General features: G+C 37.2%; 1 protein-coding gene across 1 annotated transcript in view; it reads right to left on the minus strand.

Moving 5' to 3' along the window:
• Window positions 1-12736, minus strand: part of LOC122807175 (fos-related antigen 2-like) — a 57268-nt gene extending 44532 nt beyond the window's left edge. Inside the window, exon 1 of the mRNA XM_044078213.1 lies at window positions 12490-12736. Coding sequence (XP_043934148.1) covers window positions 12490-12651 — 162 coding nt within the window. The 5' untranslated portion in view covers window positions 12652-12736. The remainder of the gene's footprint in view (window positions 1-12489) is intronic.
• Between the last annotated feature and the right edge of the window lie 11214 nt (window positions 12737-23950).

A 23950-nucleotide genomic window follows, 5' to 3' on the forward strand; every position in this document is an offset into this window, starting at 1 on the left:
AAAAATGGCAACTCTCTAAAGCCAAAAACACTGCATCCATGGGACCGGACAACATCCCAGACTGCATCTTACACAAACTCCAAAATGAACTAGCCCCCCCCACCTAAAATCCATGTTCAACCATAGCCTCACCACAGGCTATAGCCCCACAAAATGGCACACAGCAACGGTTATTCCACTCCACAAAGGAGGAACCACCACAGACCCCGGGAACTATAGACATATTAGCCTGACAAGCCTTGTCTGCAAGGCCATGGAGCGTATCATCACAAAACTCAAACAAAGATATAGGTAACCTCCAGACTCTGGATGATACCCAATTCAGATTTGTAAAAGGTAGGTCATGTCTCCTAAACCTGGTAGACTTCTTTGAAACAGTTACTAAGGCCACAGACGAGGGCAAGGTGGTCCACACAGCCTACCTGGACCTTGCTAAAGCCTTTGACACTATCCCTCATTCAGGAATCATTGATAAACTCACCAACCTTAACATAAACCCCTATGTCACAAGATGGGTGGCCAACTGGCTCATGGACAGAACCCACACGGTAAGAGTTACCGACTCCAGATCTGACTCCAAACCAGTGACTAGTGGAGTACCCCAGGGTTCAGTCTTGGGATGGCTCCTGCTTGGTATATACTTCTCTGAAGTGCAAGTGAACACCAAGGGTCTATGGCTAACCAAATTTGCAGATAACTGCAAACTGAGTGCCATTATTGATTCCCCTGCCAACAGACATCCTGCAAAAGGGCCTCACAGAGACTGACACTTGGTGTCAAAATCATGGCCTCAAACTCAGTGCCAAAAAGTGCATTATTATCCCTTTTGGCAAAAACACGGTACTCATGAATTACCAAAAAGGGGGAAGTTCACTTAACACAGAAAGTGTGATAAGAGACCTTGGGACCCAAGTGGATAGTAACCTCTCCTGTGACAACCACATTGCCACAATGGTCAGAAAATCTTTCTATGTGGCCCACTTAATCACAAACTAGAAATAAGGAAGTCATCGTTCCCCTCTACTCATCACTTATCAGATTCCTCATTGAATACAATGCCCCATTTGGGATGTACCTCACAAGACAACTACAACAACTTGAGAGGACCCAAAAGTACCTCACCAAGGTGATTGCTGGCCTCAAACAATTGCCCTATGCCTACCAGCTCAAGAAACGCAAACTCTACTCAGTCGCAGACCGCTTACTCAGAGAAGACCTCTGTCTGACATACAAAGCTATGTCAGACCCGGAATTGTTGGACATGCTCCACTTGAAGAAATCCCAGTCTCCCCGAGCTACATGCTCTAGGGACCTAAACCTCACCACAACAATAAATAGGACATGCTGGAGGGATAGATTCATGTCTCAGAGACTTCCCATGCTCTGGAACAAAATTCCCATCCACATCAAGCAGAGCTTGTCATTGGCACTGTTCAACAGAAACCATGATGGGTGGATGGGTGATAGGAAATTCACCCCTGGGATTATGTCTGGGGCACTACTCAGAGGGGCAGGAATTTAACAATACACGGGTGGCAAAAGCCAATACACTGTTGGCTAGGCTTGCTTTGGCACTTGGGCCGATAGCCTAGTACCTACCTATGAACCTATGAACTTGTAAGAGGAATGGCCTTAATATAGGTTCATAGATTGGTACTAGGCTATCTGCCCTAGGGCCTATACAAGCCTAGCCATACAAATTCTCTGGATATTTCTTCCCACAATATTTACTTCCCTGGACCCCTGTCTAGCAGGGCGACTGACGTGATCCCGGGGTGAATTTCCCATCTCCCATCCAATTGTCAAGGTTCCATTTGAAGAGGGCCAAGGAGGTGCTTTGCTTGACATGTATGGGCAGTCTATTCCAGAGTATGGGTAGTCTCTGGGTCAGGAACCTCTCTCTCCAGCATGTTTTGTTCATTGTGATGACAAGGTTTAGATCCCTGGAGCATGTGGCTCTGAGGGATTGGGATTTCTTTAAGTGGAGCATGTCCAACAGCTCAGGGTTTGACATGGCCTTGTATGTTAAGCAGAGATTGCCTCTGAGTAGACAATATGCCGCAGAGTATGGCTGGAGTTTTTTTAGACTGCAGCATAGGGCATCTGCTTTAGGCATGTGATTCTTTTAGTGAGGTATTTCTGCAGCCATTCCAGCTGTTGCAGATGTCTTGTGAGGTACATACCAAATGGGGCATTGTACTCTATAATGGGTCTAATGAGGGATGAGTACAGTGGGACAATGACATCCTTTTTTCTGGATGAAAAGCCCTTAGTAATGAGGTGTGCCACATAGGATTTCCTGACTGTTGTGGCAATGTGGTTATCGAAACTGAGACCACTGTCCACCTGTGTCCCTAAGTCTCTCATCACACTTTCATTATTTAGTGTAGTGTCACCTATGTGATAATTCATTGGTACATGGTTTTTCCCAAAGGGTATAACTATGCATTTCTTGGCATTAAGCTTGAGCCCATGGCTCTGGCACCAAGCATCTGTTTCTGTAAGACCCTTTTGTAGAATTTCCACATCATTTGGGGATTCAATAATGGCTCCCAGTTTGCAGTCATCTGTGAACTTTGTTAGTCAGAGTCCCTTAGTGTTGGCCTGTACTTCAGAGAAGTAGATGCCAAACAAGAGCGGTCTCAGGATTGAACCCTGAGGTACTCCACTTGTCACTTGTCTGGAGCTGGATTTGGAGTTGGCTACTTTTACAGTCTGGGTTCTTTCAGTAAGCCAGTTGGCAACCCATTGAGTGACATAGGGATTTATGCCCAGCTTAGTAAGTTTATTAATGATTCCAGAGTGGGGGATGGTGTAGAAGGCCTTGGCGAGGTCCATATAGGCTGTGTGGACCCCATTACCCTCGTCCACAGCTCTGGAGACTGATTCGAAGATATCAGTCAGGTTCAGGAGACAAGGTCAGCCCTTCATGAACCCAAACTGGTGGGGTCCAGTGTTTGAAGGCTGACAATGTCTTTGTTTATAAGTTCCATGATAATGCGTTCCATGCCCTTGTAGATCAGACTCATCAGACTGATGGGAAGGTAGTTCCCGCGATCCAAGGTGGATCCCCCCTTGTGGAATGGGATAACTGTAGCTGTGCGCCACTTAGTGAGCACGAAGCCTGAGGTGAGGCTATGAAGCCTGAGGTGAGGCTATGATTAAACATGACACTTGGGTGAGGTGCCAGTTAATTTTGTAGTTCATGTAGTACACAGCCCGGGATGTCATCTGGTCCCATGGATGCTGTATTTTTAGCTTTGGAGTGTGCAGTTTCTACCTGTGTGGCCATGATTACTGGAATTTGGCAATAGTTTGGTATTGAGATGGGGCCTTTAGGGGGTGAGAGGTGGGTGAAGTTGGCACTAAATCAATCTGCTAGGATATTGGCAATATCCTTGGGATCAGTATATTTAATGCCATTCTGTTGTAGCTCAGAGCAGATCTGAGCATTGCCATTTAGATTCTTGACATAACTATATAATGTCTTGTGGTCGTCTTTGGAATCTTTGGCAATTTTATTTTCGTAACTAGCTTTGTAGGATTTTATGAGGGATCTCAGCTTCTTACTGAGGCTGGTAAGGGATTTCTTTGCATCCTGGGATTTTCTGCTTTTTTGCAACAGTTTCTTCCTTCTGTTGTATAGTTTGTTTATGGCAGGGGACCACCAGATTGGCTTCCTTTTTTGGAGGACAGCGTCTTGGTTCTATTTGGGATGGCACAATTCTTGCATGAGTGGATGTGCTCATACAGTGCCTTAGTGTAGGATTCAGAAGTCGAACTTTCAGCTCCCGTCTGCATGGGTGTCATGAAGTTTGTCACTTCTGACCTGAGTAGCATAAAGTTGTCTTTGGAGAAGCTTTCTACGGAGGTTTCCTTACTGGGGGGTGGGATGTAGATGTAAAGGGTAATTAGCTTATGGTCAGACCTGACCAATGAGGGAGTGACCACTGGTATGGAGCATCTATCTCCTATGTTGGTAGTGACCAGGTCTAGGATATTGAAGCCCCTGGTGGGACAATGGATTAGTTGATCCAGGGCATTGGAATTTATGAATTCCAAGAACCATTGGGAAAAGGTGTTTGTACCAGAGTAGTTTTCCCAGTTAATGGCAGGATAGTTGAAATCACCCAGTATTAGGGTGTTTGGTTGTATCTTATTATTTTCCAGTATGTTTAGAAAGGTGCAGTGAGAATCTTGGTGCATGGTGGGGAATCTGTAGCAAGCTACAATTTGGATTGCAGTCTTACCTAGTGTTAGTTGCACCTGGAGAATTTCAGATGCAAACAATTGCCCTATGCTGACCAGCATTCATAAAATATTGGTACACATGGAAACACGACTGAGATACATGCAAAACAGATGACATACTTACAGGTGGGAGGGTGGCCTAATGGTTAAGGTGTTTGCCTTACAAGCACAAGGTGCAGGGTTTGAGTCTCACAAGGGATAATTGGCTAGGCTTAAAATGGCTCACAAGAGCAGTTAGCTTAGTACCAACCTATGAAGCATGTGAATGGGAGAATTAGGTTTAACATACACTAGATGAAATTAAACCAATAAAAATCAAAGTTAGACAGAAGGTGAGGTATTAACCTATAGATGATACCTTATGCAGCAGAATACAAAGTAGTTAAATGCAAAACCACAGTCTTACATAAAATTGGACAAGCAGACAACAGAAGGAACTCTTACAATGAGGCAAACAGAATGCTGATGAAGTGCCTAAATGTCCAAACACCTAATGGACCAGCTTTGCTGCAGCTATGACCACGGTAAGGGCTATACTCACTTCACCAAAGACAGCATTCTTCATAGAGATGGTGCCACAATCTGTTAACCAGAGGGCAGAAGTGAAAATCAAATCTGGGAATTACAGACCAAATTCACAACTAGAGGTACGAATAAAAGAATAATATGGAGTTTAAATTTGCAGACTCTGGCATGTGACAAAATGGCTAAGAAATGCACAAATGCAGGAGTAGGCAAGGGAGAAATAAAACCATAAAATATTTATTTACCTATATTAATCTAATCTACTAACTAGGTTAATGTGTAATATTCTTATGTAAAGCAGATGCATTCAGAACAAAGTACAGCCAAACTTCTGAAAAGGAACAGAATGTCATACGCAGGCAGATACTCACGCACGCACACGCACTCACGCACACCAAAAATACAAGCTTTCAAATAGATGCAGCAAAGTAGACAATCATTTGCTAAATTGCTATTATAAACACAGATATGCAATACATACATAATACAAATAAAATGGTTCATGAGGATTCTACTCCATGCCTGATGAAGCTAAACAAAAATAAGAGAAGAATACTAACAGACCTTCCTTTAACCTGGATTGTGACGTAAAGCAAATGATGTAATGGTGACAGTGCAGATATTATAGAATGGCTGCATTTTAGAAAAGTAAGACGCTTCTTTTAAGAATCATCTAGTGTATATTAACAATACACTCTGTTAAGGTAAGGACTAACTGATGCATGCAATTACTTACAGTAAGAAACAGAATTAGACTATGCAATTAAGTTATGTAATTTAATTCTGAATTTATATTTACAATCCCTGAAATACCTTTATCAGAATATAAGAACTGTTCTGGAGTGGTAAACAAAATTCTGTTTGCTTCACTGAGTGACTCAAATAATCACAACTTTATTGAAATGAATCCCTTTCAAGCCTTCAGCTAGTTCAGCATGAGGAAGAGTATTAAGTGCATTAGAGTTAAGGAATGGTACCATCCACTGGAAACCCAGAATCCCAGTTGCAGAAATAATGCCCTCAGTGCCTCTTAAACACTATCACTATGGCAAAAGTAAAAATGCTAATGTGGCTTTGATCTTTTTGCATGAAAACAGTATTCATCAAGCTGTAAATAGTATGGAGTCCGAGACCACTCTGCTTCATTTTATTCTATGAAGAGTTTGATACATACAGCACAATTTTGTTCCATGGTGGCTGCAGGTTAATCTGCTTTATAGCAGCACCTATGCTTTACTGTGGGTAGGATGGAAAGTTATTTAGCAAAGCTTTTTTGGGCGAGTTTTATTTCTGCAGACATTGGACTGAATACCACGCGGTTTGGATGAATGTGACTATTGCAGTAGCTGTGCAAGTCAGCAGAGCAGGCGATTTAGGTTAACAGTGTGTGGTGTGTTGTATGTGACATGTGGCAGACCCTGCCTTCCACAAGAAACTATGAATATTTATGTGCCTTATTGTGTTTTGTCCACGTCCAATGAACTTGTGCCATTTTGGGGAAGAAGTCTTGGAAAAAGTTTTGTTTTCATTATTTATTTAAATATTTGGACTTGATTAAGTTGCCGTCAATGAGTTTGTTTTCAAACCAACTTTCTCAGACCCACATGGAGAGGAAACAAAATGTTTCTTGAAGTTTTCATTTGTTATATGCTGTTTGCTGTCATAACAGAGTCACAACTCTCCCATTTCCGTAATTTATTTATACGTCATGTATAAAAGTCTAAATGTGAAGTCTCATCTCTGTTGTCTCTTTCCTACTATAGTCCTCATCACACCATAATAAATGAACCAATCACATGAATCTATTTCATGCTGATGACCATGTGAGATCCTATATGGCTGACATTCTGTTACTACGTTACATCCAGTACTAAGGCAATGAATGAAAGATATTTAGTGGTGATAATAATAATAATACTAATACTACTTCTAATAATAATAATAATCATTTTCTTGTACTCTCTCCATGTAAAATGGTCCACCTAACCTGCAAAGGGCTAGTAGCTACTTGTTTAATGTTTACTTACAAAGAGCTTATTTGACAAAAATGTCTTTCTGCAAATGTTTAGTTTATCCAACCTCCAAAAGGGCTAGTAAACTTCTATTTAAATGTTAACTCACTAAAAGCTTATTACATAATGTATTATATTTCTGTAAATGTTTTCATTGTTCTGTACAAATCTTTGTTATTTTTTTGTAACAAGTAATATGTAACTTGCAATATTTGGAGCTTTTCTCCCAGGGCCTCCACTGAAAATTGGCTCTTTATGGCCCAGTGGACTTCCCCAGTCATAAAACATAAATAAATAAATAAATAAAAACTTTCTCAAATACTTAACGTTGTCCTGAAACAGAAAAAAATTGCCTTCAGTAGGACCATTTCTAGACCATTTCTAGTGCAGGGAGGCTGCCAAGTGCATACATCAGGGACACCAATACCAATGAATTCATCATTTATCATTCTCAGGTTTTCAACACAACCTCTGAGCCCCAACTTCATGTGCTATGCCATCACTGTGCAATTCTGTCTGAAAGGTTGTTTCATAGTAGGCTTATGAAGTGACAGTTTTTGACAGAATTCACAAGGACAGTTCCAAATTTCATGAGATAGAGACTTACAGATGGTAGGTTGAACATCCGGTGTACAACATATTAAGAGATTGTGAAGTTATGTATGTTAGTTCACCTTAAATTGGATATAAAAATATTGCAGGTCCACTCTTATTAACTGTTAAAGCAAACAGCTACAGCTTGATCATTTCTTGAATTTTCACATCAGATTTTCAGGATACCATCTACAAGTTTCTACTTTGTGCACTCTTAACAATGTAACTGTGCAGTTCTGTCTATAAAATGTTGTTCAGCAACAGTTTTTTTAATGATATTTTTATATAATTACATAATGATATGGTTATTTGGTGGAACACTCATATATGGCATTTTGAAAACTCTCTTGTATAAATATTAAAGGGGGTTACACTTGTTTGCTCAAGGCAAAAGTTTATTAAGTGAATGCCAGAAGTCTGAGATTTTTAAACTGTTACAACAATCAAACAAGCAAATATTTTCAGTATACCATTTAGATATTTTCTTATCAGATTTTCAACATACAATCAGTGAATGCCCACCTCCCAAACTTTGCAACAGTCTTAGCAGAATTATTTTTTGGAAATATCATTTTACTGTCAGTTTCTTTAACATCTGTGGAAAAAAATAGCTCATGCAGTGAGGACTCACATATGGTGTGGTTAAGAAATAGTGATGTTACCAGTATTTTTTAAAGAAATCTTCAATAATCTAGATATCATATTAAAGATGAAAGAGTCTAATGTGCAAATGTTATCTTGTGCTTGTTTTCTTTGTAATAATGCTGCAAAGAAAATGACTGAACTTGCTCTCCTTTGTCAAGTTTGCACTTAATACTGTTATTTTCAGTATTTCTACTGTTTAGTTTAGAAAGAAGTATTTTATTGTAAAAACAGTACTGCTTTATTTAGAATGCACTAATTGTGTATTTCCATTGGGATGTATTCTGTTCTATTTGACTGCAAACTCCCAATCTGAGGTTTTTAACTAGTCAGCCTGGATCAGAAGGTCATCCTGTTTAACAAACTCAAATAAATAAATAAATACTTTAAACATATTTGGACTAGTCCAAGTATGTGATTAACAGAGAAATAAAATAAAATGAAATCAATCAGATGCGCTGCTTGGAACCCTGTTTCTCTATTAAGCAACATTTTCTCTTGTCTCCACATTTCTGACTTGCCTATTCTGCTTTAATGTACAGCTACTGTTTTTAAACTGATTGCTTACAGAATTTCTAATAAACATATGTATTACTTCCCCGCCTGGGTACCACCAGTCTCTGATTTTACCCAGTTCGCTTTTCCAGGACACTGATTTATTTTTTGCTCACTTAGGGGTCCATTTACAGCGGAGTCATAGGGAGAAAAATATCATGACATACCAGATTAAAAACGTCTACAAATCTAATTCACACAACAACATAAATAAGTATACGCAAAGGATTAGACAGAAGTATCGTGGCACTGACTATGGACAGAAACTGTTCTCAATGGAGAAGGTACCTTATTTTGACGTTTATGATCGTATCTGATTAGGGTTACCACCTGTCCCTCTTTGCGAGAAGTTTTCTTTAATAGTTGCATAAAACAAGTTACGTTGTATCTGAAACAACTAAATGTTATATGAGGTAGCATAAGCAATTCAAAGGATACAAGAATAAGCTTGTACATTGGCAAAAAAGTGAAGTTCTCTCCTTTGTGCTTGCCGTGGGTACTTTTGATCCTGCAAAATCTAATGTTTCTACAAAAAATGCCCCACTTTGAGCATTTGCAAAGGTTGCAACCCTATATCTGATATTCGAACTAAACAAAGCCAAGGACAGCAGTTGCTATATTTCCACATGCTCGAAGTGGGGCATTTTTACGGACACCGGAGATTTTGCACGGCAAACTATTCCTACAACCAATGAAGGTGTCTGGACTTGATTTAGCATTAAAATAAAGCGTAATCTTGCAGAGCTGTTTATGATGTTTCATATAACACCATGATGTTTCGGATAACTGCTTATGCAACTATCGGAGAAAACTTAAATATTTTGTCCTAAAATCTCAGGATATGTATCATTTTTGTTTTTTTCCACAGTACACAACTGTTCAAATAAGGGCTGCTCTGTGCAAACAGGTACAGGTGGTAACCATAAACACTGTGCGTGATGCAAGTTAGTATACAGAATGTATATATTAGGTTTTGCCTGGACAGTCAGCCTACTTTGGAAACAGTTCTGGTCCTATCAGTGCCTGATGAGGTGAAATAAAGCTACATATTAATCTATTTAATGATGTTATTGCGTTGAGTACCATAAACATAAACGAGTATGCCCATGGGACAGACCTGCTGGAGTTGTTTTTCAAACAGTTGCATCATAAACTCTCACCAAGATTGCAGCCAAAAAGACCACAGAGAAATTTTTAACATATCACACGATATATATATATATATATATATATATATATATATATAGATATAAATATATATATTTTTTGGGGGGGGGGGTAATATGCCCCTATATGTCTCAGCATAGTCTCATCCTAATTTTCCCGCATTTTTTTTTTCTGTCTGCCGTTAAATGTTTGAATTTCTGGTAAATCACCAGGGATTAGTCAATAAGGCCAGGCATGAAAGTTTCCCATACTTGCCACTCAGTAAACATTGGCTTTACGTGATTGGACCACATTAAATATAATGTTGTTGCGACACCCCTACAGGGTTGCCACCTTTTCAAATGCCCAAAGTGGGACAATTGTGGTACAAACATCAGATTCTGCAAGCCAAAACGTATCCACGACCAGTACAAAGGACAGAACTTCACTTTTTTTTGCCTATATAAAAGCTTATTATAGTAGCATTTTAGTTGCTTGTTCTGTTTCTTATAACAGTTAGGTGTTTCAGATACAGAATAATTGTTTTATGCAACTATTACATAAAATATTGGAAATACTTTTGCCCTAAAATTTCAGGACATTTGCCATTTTTACAATTTTTTTGCAGGACACAACTGCCCAAAGAGGTACTGTCCCTCCCAAAGTGGGACAGGTGGTAACCCTAATGTAAAATGGAAGCATCGGGATGATGAAGATGGTAATAAGCGTACTTCTCCAGGAAATACATGTTGGGGCAAAATATGTTGCTTTAGTAACTAGTTAAATAAGTTTAAGTAATATTTAAAACGTCCCTGATTCGGTGCCTTTGTCAACACCCCCCCCCCCACCCAACACACACACACACACACACACACACACACACACAATTGTTTTAAGCTTTATCCCTGATTCTTCCGTGCCCCCAGTAAGGATATCATGAAGCTAAAGACATTAGTTTCATTTGTTGGTAAACAGTACCCTTTAGCTGACAGAACAATAACACGAGAGGACAAATCACACTTCACTTCATGTACACTTACTGAAATGGCACCAAAAAAAAGCAAAATATTTACCATGTTGTTTAAACAGGCCTTCATGAAACATGAAAAATATGCACACCAACATTCACAGCCATGTATAACAATCCCAGTACAAGCCACAAGTCACCTTCAGATCCCACCCCAGTCTCCAGCTAAGTATACATGACACGGGTCAGTAAATTACCTATTTTTGTCCCGAGTGTGATTTAGTTAAGGCTTTGAGTGATAGATACGATGAATTAGCCATCATCCAAGTAACCTGCAGGTGATGGCGGGGGGGGGGGGGGGGGGGTTGTGTTGCTATGGACTGGCATCCCATCCAGCAGTGGTGTCTTGCCTCACAGGCATAGTTTGCATGAATAGGCTCATTCTGTGACTGTCCACCGACGCGGGACAGGATAAGGTGGGTATAGGAAAAAATGAAGTGAATGAATGAGTAAGCTAAAACATCAAAATTAATACGAGGCAATGATGTTTTCTGCATTGGCAAGTGGCATTCATACAACAGTCAAGATTTGACAGGACTGAAATTCCCGCCATTGTCTCTGGCAAACTTCCCAGTCCCAATTATAACACTAAAACTTAGTCGGTTCTGACCCGAAAGTAAGACACATTTTCTATGTTAGTAGATATGAACGTGTAGCTATATCTGGCTGGTGGTGAAATATTACTCACTGAGCGTCCACACCTTTCACTGGAAAAGGTATCCTTAGGATCCACGTCTGAAAACTGCTTCCCATCTTATCTGCACCCGGTAGCCATACCTCTCTCTCGACTGTCCAGATTTTCGCAGAATGTCCAGATTTCTGCTTCATATTTTTGGTCTGTTCCTCATAAAAGTTGTGGTTTTCTGGAAAATCGCTGAGGATTTAAGCCACTAATTAATAATATACACACCCCGACTCCATGTGCAAAATGGGAAAAAGGGTTGAGATGGATGGGTTTGAGTTTAAGGTTTTGCATTATTCAGAAAATGCATGCTAACACAAATCCTGATATTCAGTTCGAGCAATTTTCTAAGTTTATAAGAGCAATATTTAAAATCTGCCCCTTTATTTGGGCCTTTGTCCAGATGTATTGAGTTTAAAAGACGGAGAGGTACACCGGTAGGTAATGGTAAACTAATATATATATATATATATATATATATATGAATATATGTATATATATGTATATATATATATATATATATATATATATATATATATATATATATATGTATATATATATATATGTATATATATATATATATATATATATATATATATATATATATATATATATATATATATATATATATATATATATATATATATATATATATATATATATATATATGTATATATATATATATTGCCAATAAAGAAAACTAAAATATAAGCACATATAATTAGTAGAATTCTCCGCACTACTGAATTTACAATGATGTTTAATGAAAGACGTACTACGATGCCGTGATCCACAGTTTAAAAGATGAAAAGCTGCCGTTATTATAAAGTTTTTCGAAGAAATCACACAACTATTAGTGTGTCCCAGGATGGTGGCGAAACATTACTCACTGTGCGATGTTCAGAAACCGGGAGACCGTTACATTTTAAGACCATTATTGCGAAATTTATTACCACAATCCAGGCTCATATACAGCTACCTCCCATATTATAAGCGACTTTCATAGGTGCTGTCATCCTTGTGTCTGACTTGTCCGGAATAAAAAGTTTCCTTACCTGTTGGACTGATGACCTCGAGGGGCTGCCCCGGCTCGTATTCCCATTACCACGGCTGATAGAGGTTCCCGGAGAAAGAGTGAATGATGATGAAGTTGATGCCCCTGTGCTAGAGCTGGGGTAATTTCCGTTCCGGCCCACACTGTAATTCCCTCTAAGCATGTCCTCGGTAACTAGAACGCGATCACTTATCCCCTTGAAAGACAACTGCGACTTTCGATCACGTACCACGATCTCACTACTCCAAGGTTTGTAATACTCACTATCTCCGTTCTAGGGACCTTTTTATGAATGGGTGTGAAACATGAGTGGGAAGAACCACCCTGAGCACACAGGGGGGGTCAGTGTAACTCTCAAAAAGTAACTTATACAACGACTAACAACCCAATGACAAAAGGTCACAGAAATGTATTTCAACTTGTAATACCTTTTACAGAAATAATTTAGCTATGTAGCTTTGGGTTAATAATTTTTACTTTTTTTAATTACATATAGCACAATCACCCTCCGTAACACATCATCATGACACCCGATTGAAAGTGACGTACATACCCATATATGGTAAGATTTCCTCTTGCTGAAGGGATTCCCTTCACAGCGCTGTCATTATTTATTTATTTATTCATTCTGTTGTACTGTATTGTTTACACGTTTTTTCCCCACTATGTGCAGTTCCCCACAGTTTCCACTTTGAGGGAAAATTAACCTCGGAAACAGGCCGACAGCATAAGACAGAAAAGATGACAATATAACTCTAAAATAATGTTGCTGGTCTACAGTTTCCGTAAATACATCGTGCCTTCCTAGAAGTACTGTGTACTTCAGTCAGTTACTGTGACCTATGGCCTAGCATGTTCAACACTGGCCAACGTCTGCGTTTAATAATGATAATAAACTTTCTAAATAAGCTAACTTCTGCTGTAACAGACAGGCTGTTTACACAGCACCATTATCCGCAACAGCTATGAAACTTATAAGCTTTAATGAATGCAGCACCATCATCATGCTGCCCATAGTTCTCAACCTTAAATCTCCAAAACGTGGAAGTAGTGGGCAAAATGTGGAGCACTAGCTAGTAGCCAAGTTCAACCAGAAAGCTCACTGCATGGTTAAACGTTTTTCCTTTATAACTTTAAAAATTTATTTTGATGAATTAACACGATTCAGTATTATTTATCAGGGATAGCGGTTAAAAAACTATTTTAACGCTGACCGTCTAACAAATCCTGTCAACGTGCAACAGCGGAGAACGTAGATTTTTAAGACTCAAAAGGAAAATAAAGAACCTCCCTCATAATAATAAGCACACTTTAGAGGACTGCCTTTGACAGTCTACCGTGGCTTTCATAAAATACAATAAAATAAAATCAGCTATGAATTTAAGTTAGTCACTGGATCTACAATAGCTTTTTGATTTTTCTTACTGTGCAACACTTCGCAGCTAAATGATGTAGGAGACAGGTGAAAAATCATTTCAGATTTATTTTGACATTTTTGAATGCAAGTCTGTAGTTATGGGAGTTAACATTTTTCAGAATGTTACATTTTTTGACAAAGTATAACATTCCAAGAAATGCTGTCTACAATAAGGTTACGTTCGCATGCATCCTCAAGGACAGCACTTCAATTTTAAGACCCGTGAAACTCGAGAATATACTGTGAGCTAGTTAGGGAGGGCATGAGTTACTAAATGATGGTAACCTTTCTATATGTCAAATAAAGGGAAAGGAGAGCTAGTAGGATAGGAAGGGAAAGTGGCCATAGAATCACATGACGTATGTATTCTAAAATGTAAGGTTGGTGATGCCACAAAGAAGAGAAAAGGATAATAAGGGCATGGGAAGATCATGTAGACGCTAGCAAGTGGAGTAAAAACATAAAAGAGATGTGGAGAGGCAAAAGGATAGAGTATAGGTAAGAGTGAGTTGCTTCTATATTTAAGGAATAATTCTCTTTCTGAATCAAGAAAAAGGAATCATGCATCCTGAGATTACAGGGCAACTCATATGTGGATGACAGTATAATCAAAAGACATGCCGTGCAACTATGTGTATACACATACAATTTGTTGACAAAAGGCATCTTATCATCCACCTGGTTTGCTGAAACGTTTCAACTAGCACACTTCACATACTTCCTTCACTTGACACCTTTCCTTTCCACTTGTTCCAGTCCAGGTGGAATCTGTTGTTTTTCAGTCTGCTCACAGCTGAAGTTCATTTCACCTGCTCACTACTCTGTCTTTAAAGTAGTATGCTTTTTTTTTTCATTTTGAAACTAAAGTTTGACCCTTCAATCTGTGGGTTGTGCCGGTTCTCTCCATTTAGTCAACGTCTTCCTTTATAGCTCAGTGTCATCACAATATCCATTTAGGATTGAGTACGTCTATAACATATCTTCCACTTTCCCTTCAGTCTTCATGAATGCATATCCATGTCATGTATTCTAACTTCAAAGACCCCCCTCAGTCCCTTACACACCACGCCTGCTACTTTGCTATGTTCGTCGTCACCATTTTATGTCTTTTTTTGTATAGCCTTCTTAATAATATATGTATGTTGTCACCAGTGTTCTTCGTTTTCCCATTGGATCTGTTTCTGTAGAGATGTAACATTATATCCCATTGGCTTTGGCTGTTGCTGTTTCTGTCTGCTCTTTGTAACCTGATATCCCATTGGCTTTGGTTATTGTTGTTTCCTCTTCTCTTTGTGGTTCATACTTGCTTTCAATAGCAAATATTCTTTCTTGTTTTTATAGTATGAGCTTTAGTTCATTATCCAGTAATTCCATTCTTTGTTATTTTGCACTACAGGAAACTGTTATACTTTTCTGTGTTGAACTTTAGTAGCTACCTTCTATCTAAGCACATAGTTTACTTATAATAATTTTTGTGTTGGCTTGCACACATTTGCATGTACAACATGCCTTTTTCAGTAGAAAAGTTACTGTAGTAAGCCAATATGCAGATTAATAAAAGAGCTGTATGATTTGCTCATGATAAAAGCAAAATGAAAACAGTTGCTTAGTAAATATTAATAAGCATATCTATAATTCAGTTGATAAATATTAATTATGAGTTGTGTTTTTTTTGAGAAAGTGAATGCAAATCTGCATCATTTTCTTTCTCATAGTGTATGTCCTACATGATCCAAAATTTGCAAGGTCAAGTTGTTATAATAGTGCTTTACAACATATGGATATTAATATGAATGAAGGATCAGTAGAATACTGCTGATAGATGATCATGCACCCAGAATAATCTTTGGTGCATAACTGGACAATAATAGCATTATACTACATGAAACAAGTCATCACTCTGTTAAACACATTAAGTGAAACAAACAACAGAGACAACATCTTTTGGGAATAAACTTGCAGTGCTGTTGCATATTTTGATTGGTCCATGATGGTGAGCTTTGCATAGCAAAATACTGTATTAAGCCTCATATGACAAAGCCTTGTGGGCCAGTAAAATAAGAGGATCTAGATGCTAGCTTTAATTCAACCATGCACATGTGTATCACATTCACTTACAATAAATCAAGATCAACAAGATATTTAGTAGCTCAAAATGGCTCAAGCACATCTCATCCAAATGACACAACTGACAAAAGCAGAGATACAATTTACAAGTCAAACAAATCTAAATGAAGCCTAAGAAGTTGATACAGCACTTCCTTAAGCAAATAATTACAGTACTGTGGAACACCCTGATTGTCCCAAGATGCTACCACTGATGTGATATATGGCTGCACTCATTTAACTGCACAACATACAGTGGCATGGGCCAGTAAAATGGATCAAATGGACACAATTTGATTTCATCTTTGCAAATGCAGGCCAACAAGAAGTTTAATGATTTAAAATTGCTAAAATAATTTCTCCTCTATATATGTCAAAACTGCAAAAGCTAAAGAGAGACACAAGACACTGATTAATGAAATTAATTTAGAGGCCTAATGAAATAGGTTCCTACAACATTCCAGATCCAAGTCACTTATATTGAGTTATGTAGAGAAAATAACTCAGAATTCTGCATATGTCTCCCCAGATAAGTATTCAGAGGCAGATCAGAGGATATCAGCTGAAGAGCTCCAGCTTGGTCCAACACATTTGGAGCATATGAGACAAGGATCTGATAATCAACTATAAGTAGCTCATCAGAGCCAGGATAACAGTGCCACAGGATATCTATTTGCTTCTTTATGAGTTAATGTGTTATCAGAGTCTGTGCATCTTTAATGTGGCTCCAAGAACAGAATAATTTGTACATTGTACCATTGCTTTCAGCATGGTACTGTGATTACACACTTTATAAGACTGTATTGCTGCATTTCATCAATGTTTCATCTGTAAAAAGAACATCATTATGCAATAATGCAGTAAAGTAAAATATAGTGAGGCTGTATTCATTTATCAAGAGCACAGTGCTATATACTATTTCTCTGCAAGCATTTTAAAATGCTGTTTGTTGCTTCTTCAGAAAAAAACTGCAAAGAAGGAATGTTTAATCTTGGTTCAGGTAAAATCAGTTTTCGTTATTTACTAGTATTTTTGACAGCACTTGTGAAGGAATAGAAATTACTTTTTCCAATATATTTTTTCATCTTCTTTACAATGAAAAACTGTATTCATTTGTTTGCTAGCCCTTTTATAGTGCTTGCAAAAATAATATTTTAAAAAAAGAAAACTCTGCATGCTGCTTCCCCATTATCATTTTAAAACTATATGTGTTGGCTTCTCATGACCATGAAGTGTAACCGGATAAATGTTTCAGTTTGTCTGATGCAAAATCAGCTTTGTTTGCTTCCTACTACATCTGATAATGTATGTGAAAGCAATGTCACAGACTTATTTATTAAGAGCAAAATGCTGTGTTTTTACTTCTATGTGATCACCGTTTTTCACTTTGAATCATGTCAATTCAGATTCAATTATCTGCTAATGCTTCTGGCAGCACTTGTAAAAGATGTGAACTTTTATTAAAAGCAAAATGTTGTACGGCACTTCCCTGCAATCACTTTGAACTTCTGTACATTACTTTCTAATTGTCATGAACTACAAAGCAAGAATGTTACCACTCAGCTTGGGTAAAATAAGTTTCAATAGTTTATTATACAAGCTGACAGTGGCTGTGAAAGCAATGTAGCTGATATTTTATCAATAACATAATGCACTTGAGGCTCTAACAGAGCAGCAGGGAAAGGATGAGTGTGTCCATCCTGGATGGGAGGGTGCTTGTTTATATGCTCCATAAAAGGAGGCATGGTACAGAGAGTTGCCCTCAAGCACAATGTGATGGGAAGGGAGGTGAGTAAGCATAAAAAACCCTACATAGAAGCACAGATGAGCTGAGCCCCCAGGACACACTCAGGATCCATGTCCAACTCCAGCAATACTAGAATACATCTGGGGATTTAGGAGAATGGTTAGAAGAACTGGTGTGGGCCCAGCAAGTACAAATGAGGTCCATGGATACCAAAAAAAAATGCTTCATGTTGTTTTTCTATGATCATTTTTACTTTGAATCATGTAAAACCACTTGCAGTTGTTTGCTAGTGCTTCATACAGTGCCAGTAAGACAATATATTTATTTTAGCAAGACCAAAATACTGTAATTTGCTTCCCTGAAAATATTTTAACCACATCCATATTTGATCATTAACATTTCTGTACAGTTCCAGTGCAACATACTGTCATTCAAATGCTGGCCTGTTAACGGAACTGCTACTCTGAAGCCGCAATGAAATAAAGCATAACAAAACTATCTCTGGAACAGAAAGGAAAGGTGGATGCTTGTTTCACAGATAATGCTTTCATTGGGTCATTGGATAATTCATGGTAGTCTATCAACATACAAAATTAGTCTTCTTTTATGTTCTACTGATCTAATCTGAACTTCTCTTGTGACTTTCTTGATATATTTTGAATGAAAAATAATGGCAAAAGTAATTGTCTGTTTGTAAACAGGATAAGTAATTTATTGTAGACCCTTTCCAGCTATAGCCTAGGTCACAGGGAAGGGAATGGTTACATGTAGACAGTTTAGAGTACACAATCATTTAGCATGCTTTTGGGAGATGGGAGGAAACCAGACTACACAGGGAAGAACCATACATATTGGAGGAATATACAGACATCTCATAGATTTCATATTTTAAAATGAATAGTGAAATGTTCCATTCTACTTTCCACTCATTCCACTGTGGAGAATATGGGGCAATGGTTGTATTACAGTTTATGTTACAGTTTCATTTGTATACCTGCATTTCAACCACTGAATCATGGATACACATACAACATTTTGCTTTTTGTAAGAACACATTTCCTTCACATGTACCACCAGAAGTGCTAGCAGACAAACAAAACTGATTTTATGTCATTCAATTTGAAAAGGCTGGCCACAAGGAAGATATATCTATAATACTGCTATTGATACAAATAATGAACTGCTTTTATAAGCACTAGCAAGAAAATGACTGACTGAAACCATTTAGGGTAATGCTGTGACTAAGGAGAACAAAATAAAATGAAAATGTGCATTGCCTTCAGTGAGATACTACCCCAGAAATTGTACTTCACTGCAGTGAGTAATGTATTATATCATTCATTTAGTCATGTAAAGTACATCATCACAAGCTAAGTAAATGAGGGCTTCTGGAGGCTGTATTACTTCAGCCCCACAAATGTGTGCTTGTGAAAGCAATGTGATTTTTTTATCATAAGTAAAATGAGGCATGTCATTTCCCCATGTTCATTTTAAATTGTGAATGTTGTTTCCTTATAACAACCTGCAAAACAATTCTGAAAGTACTTGTGGCAGCAGTATTATCAAATTTGAATCTTGTAAATTAAGTTTGTACTGTATGTTACTTCTTTTGGCAGTACTTGTTAAATCAATTTTTTTAATAAAAACAAAATGCTGTGTTGCTCCCCCTATTTATTTTAAAATGCTTTCTGTTGCTTCCTTCAGATCCTAAACTAGTAATATTTCCACTTGATACTTGTGAAATATTTTTTTTTTATAAAAAGCAACATTTTTTATCTTGTTGCCCCACAAACATGATAAGATGTTGTTTCTTGTTATCCTATCATTATGCACAACAAGGCAATAATGTTTCTGTTCATCTCAGGTAAAATCAGTTACAGCTGACTGACAACACACTCTGACAATACTTGTGAAAGTTATGTAACTGAAGTTTTTTTTTTTTACCAAGAACAAAATGCTTTATGTTGCTTTTGTGTGATCATTGTGATACTCCTTTACTTTTAACCACATAAAATCAGTTTCATTTATTTCCTAGCACTCCAAAAGTGCTTGTGAAAGCAACATAGTGTTGTAACCAAGTACAAAATGCAGTATGTAATCATTTCAAATTACTCTATATTGCTTTCTCACAATCATAACATGCAAAGCAACAATGTTTCCACAATGACATGGTAAAATCAGTTTCATTTGTTTGCTAGTGCTTTTAAGCACTGCTTGTAAAACATTATATAATTAAGCAAAACATTTTTCTTCCCAAAGGACATTTTTAAGCTGAGTCATGTAAATCTTGCTTAAGTTGTTTGCTAATACTTCTGATATCACCCGTGAAAGCGGTCACTTCTTTTAATCAAGATCAAAATACTGCATGTCTCATCACAATCATTTCTGACTACAAATTTTAACCACATATGCTCCATTTCCTATGCAAGTCAACATTCAGCATTTGGGAATTATGGGCGGACAGTGCTCTGTTATACCTCAAACATTTATTTTCATCAGCCATTGCTATCCATCATTAATATTGCTTAATATTCCTTGCCGCTCATATTTAATATCTTAATCATATAACAAGACACCGGGTATCCTTTCATGATGTTAAACTTGCTAAGTTAAGAGTATATGAATTGAAGAAATGTTAACTATGTAAATATTCTCACAATGTAAATTGTACATGCATTTACAAATAAGATGTGATTTGCTTTATTCATGTTTTAAAATCATCTTTATTAAATCACAGTTTACACAATGACATATATGCACATACATTTATAGAAAATAATAAATATGGTGACATTTTCATTATTTTCATACAGTCTATATATGTGCTTTCCTTTTAGCAATTATCATTCACTCCATTACATAAATTGTTCAGTTACTGCCTTCCCTTAAACCTCACTTTCACTTCTGAATGTTTTGCTGCATATATGTTTTAACACATTTCATTTATTTCTATGAAATTTGCTTCTTCCATTTTCTAAAGATCCTTTCTCCAGATTTGATGTTTCTTATAACATTGAATACTTCAATTACAATTGGTTTAGATTTCAATTTCTATTTATTAGCAATTGCTTTTTGGGCAGCTAATAGCATTCAACTTAATATGGTCTTATTATGTCTAAAAGATTCAGATCTGATGTTCCAGTTCAAAAGAAGCATTCCTTTAGTTAACAATAATTTGCTTCCCCAATATTTCTGACAGAGTACTCTGTACTAAATTTTTTAAATTGCCAACTCATTACACTCTGAAAAAATATTTTCAAAATCATATCACACTTCCAGCATTTAACTACTTGAAGAAAATTGTCTGAAGTCTGCTTAAATTAAAAAAAATACCTAAGCAAACACTTCCAAGCAAAAGCAAACATTTTTAAACTTCCAGACATTACTGCACAGATGGTGGCCATACAGATATTTTCTCATTGTTCCTTGGTAAATTGCCTTTCCAATCTCTCTTCCCAATCTTTTCTAAACTCCTCTGCTTAACTCTTATAATTAGAATGCAATATTTTATATACAGTCCTAATTATCCCCTTTTAACAGCAGCTTAATTTCTAGACTCAAATCTAACAGAGCTGGTCTTTCACTTTACATTTCCCTATCCATTCCTCTCTGTCTGTGCTCCAATATTAGACCCTGGAAAGGAAGACAGTCTCTAAACTGCAGTCCAAACTTCTGCTTGGCATAATCCCATTCTTATTACATTTCACTTTCTAATTATTTGCTCCCAGCATATTGCCAATTTTCTCCAGTAAATTCCAGACCTCTCTTACCTATTTTTCATATCTTACTTGCAAAATCTCCTTTCTCCATTTCTGTGCTGGCTTAGTTCTTAGAATACTTTCTTTTACTTTACGAATATGACATTCTCTATTGTTGTGTCTTTCGGCTTTTCCCAGTTAGGGGTCACCACAGCGGAACTCCGGTCCGCTAATGATTGGCAGTTGATTTTTACGTGCTGAGTTGCCAGCCCTAATGCACAACCTGCAACGAAGGTACGCCCATTCACGCATGTCTCCACGCAGAAGACGCTCTAGCTGAGAGTTTTATGGCTATCATTATTCTCCTTAAGGATCTGCTTCAAAAATATGAATTTCTCCTTATTTCGCAAACTGCCTCCTTCCAGACATTTCATCATCATCCCTTTCCACTTTGAATTATAGCCTTCTGCTTGTGTTATGTATAGGGGTGGTTTTGACATAATCATTAAGGTCTTCATTATAGACTCAAGGTACACAGTTTCATTCTGACCTGTGATTATTGGCTAGGCTTAAAATGGCATTTCAGGGCAGTTAAGCCTGGTATTCACCTATGAACCTATATGTGTACCTTAACTATGCTAAAGTGTCCCTTCAAATCAGGTAATCCTAAACCACTTTGTTTGATGGAAGGGATCCACTTGTCTCATTTAACTCTTGCTATATTTCCTTCCTAATAAATTCCTTCAACTCTTTATTAAGTAGTGTTTATGAATGTTTTTCTTTCTTGCCTTTTTTGCTCAGGTTGTTCCAGAAAATGTTCTTTATACCAATTTATGTCCCTGGTTAATACATGTAAAATAAAACATAAAAAAAGCTTGTTCAAAAAAGAGACTGAATGGCCTTATACATCATGCCACAGGAACTAAAAAAAAAAAAAAACAAAGTTGTTAAACTCAGAATCAGAAATTGTCCTTTGCACTGTTCCTATATAAAACATTCCAGTGACTTTATAGTGGTTCTCTCTAAAGAAAAGCTTTCTAAACAAACAAGCTTACAAACAAAGCATTTAAATCTTCTAAGCCAGCCTTTGGCTAAGATTAATTGATTGAGTGTTTTCAGAAAAAAATGCCATTTTTCTTGTACACCTTTGAGTAGTAAGTGCAGATTGGCTGTGATGTATCATCTGTTGGGGAAGATGAAATATAATTGCTCAGTGATAAATTTTTAATAAAACTTGGGAGACTTGAAAGTAGCTCCATTTTGCAGGAGTGCACTCCTATAAAGCTCTGGTAGCTTAAGGTACTGTAAAATATGAGGTTATTTTTTATCCATTTTATAAAAAGAGTTATTACCAAGCTGAAAAAAAAACACAGAAAGGGTAATAGGAGTTATAGAAATTTAACTTTAGAATTCTGTGGTTCCAGTAATTACACATGAATGGTCACCTAGTCTTGTGCTAAAGGGAGAATGCTGTTCCACTGGTCATACATAGAAAGCCTATGGGAGTATGAGGCTGTTACAATAGGTTGTACAATGCAACATTATGTAACTGTACTCAAAAGGGGGTTTCATTCTATCCAAAAGTAAGCTTAATGGTATAAAACAAATACAGAAGCCAAACACGGAAAGCTAGTGAGTTACAGGCCAATAAATATGCAATGTGTGTGTCATGCAGTTCAAGACTAAAAATGTGTAATGCAAGGAATATTACCTTGTACAGAGTCATAGTTTAAATTCTGAAAGCATTACGTAGAAATTAGCTCCACTTCCTCAGACTATTTTTTCCACTGAATAATAATGGACACTTCTAAAAAGACGTACTCTAATCTCCAGTAAACACAAACATGATAATTCAGTCTACTAAATATTTCCATTTTATCTTCTGTATAGCAGCATATGATGTGAGGCATTCAAATAAGAATGCAAGTCTTTTCCACGGGTGCCCTGTATTCACAAATATGCAATTTTACATTCTGGCCATTTTTACGTTTGTCGTACGTAGACATATGTGCATTACCAAATCTAACTTTCATGATTGTGGTTTTCTACATTTTGCACTTGAATATTTCTACATTTCACATTTTGTGGTTTGGCATATTACATGTTGTGGTTCAGGTTCTCATATCTCGTATTTTGTGGTTGAGAGTTCCACATCTTACATTTTGTTTTTAAACCTTCTGCATCTGACTACTTTGTCAGCCTTTTCATGTTGCTGTCCTGCTTCAGAATACAGATGCAGAGTATGAGTAACACATCCCAGAATGCAACTAATCAACTTAAACATGGGAAACAAACTTTGGTTCCACATCTATCCCATACTGTGGGTTCAAGTGACAGCTTCACCACAAACAAAAAGATACAATGGAAAGACGTCTTGGCCTCTGGTACAATAAGTCAGCAGATTATTTAAACAGCTACATACTTTACAGGTATTTCATTTTCTTTCACTTGCAAATGGCAAATATGACTGCAAATGGTAAAACTAAAACTATTT

The sequence above is a fragment of the Protopterus annectens genome, chromosome 7.part0 (assembly GCF_019279795.1).
Source record: "Protopterus annectens isolate FY-2018-M chromosome 7.part0, PAN1.0, whole genome shotgun sequence".
Lineage (NCBI taxonomy): Eukaryota > Metazoa > Chordata > Ceratodontiformes > Protopteridae > Protopterus > Protopterus annectens.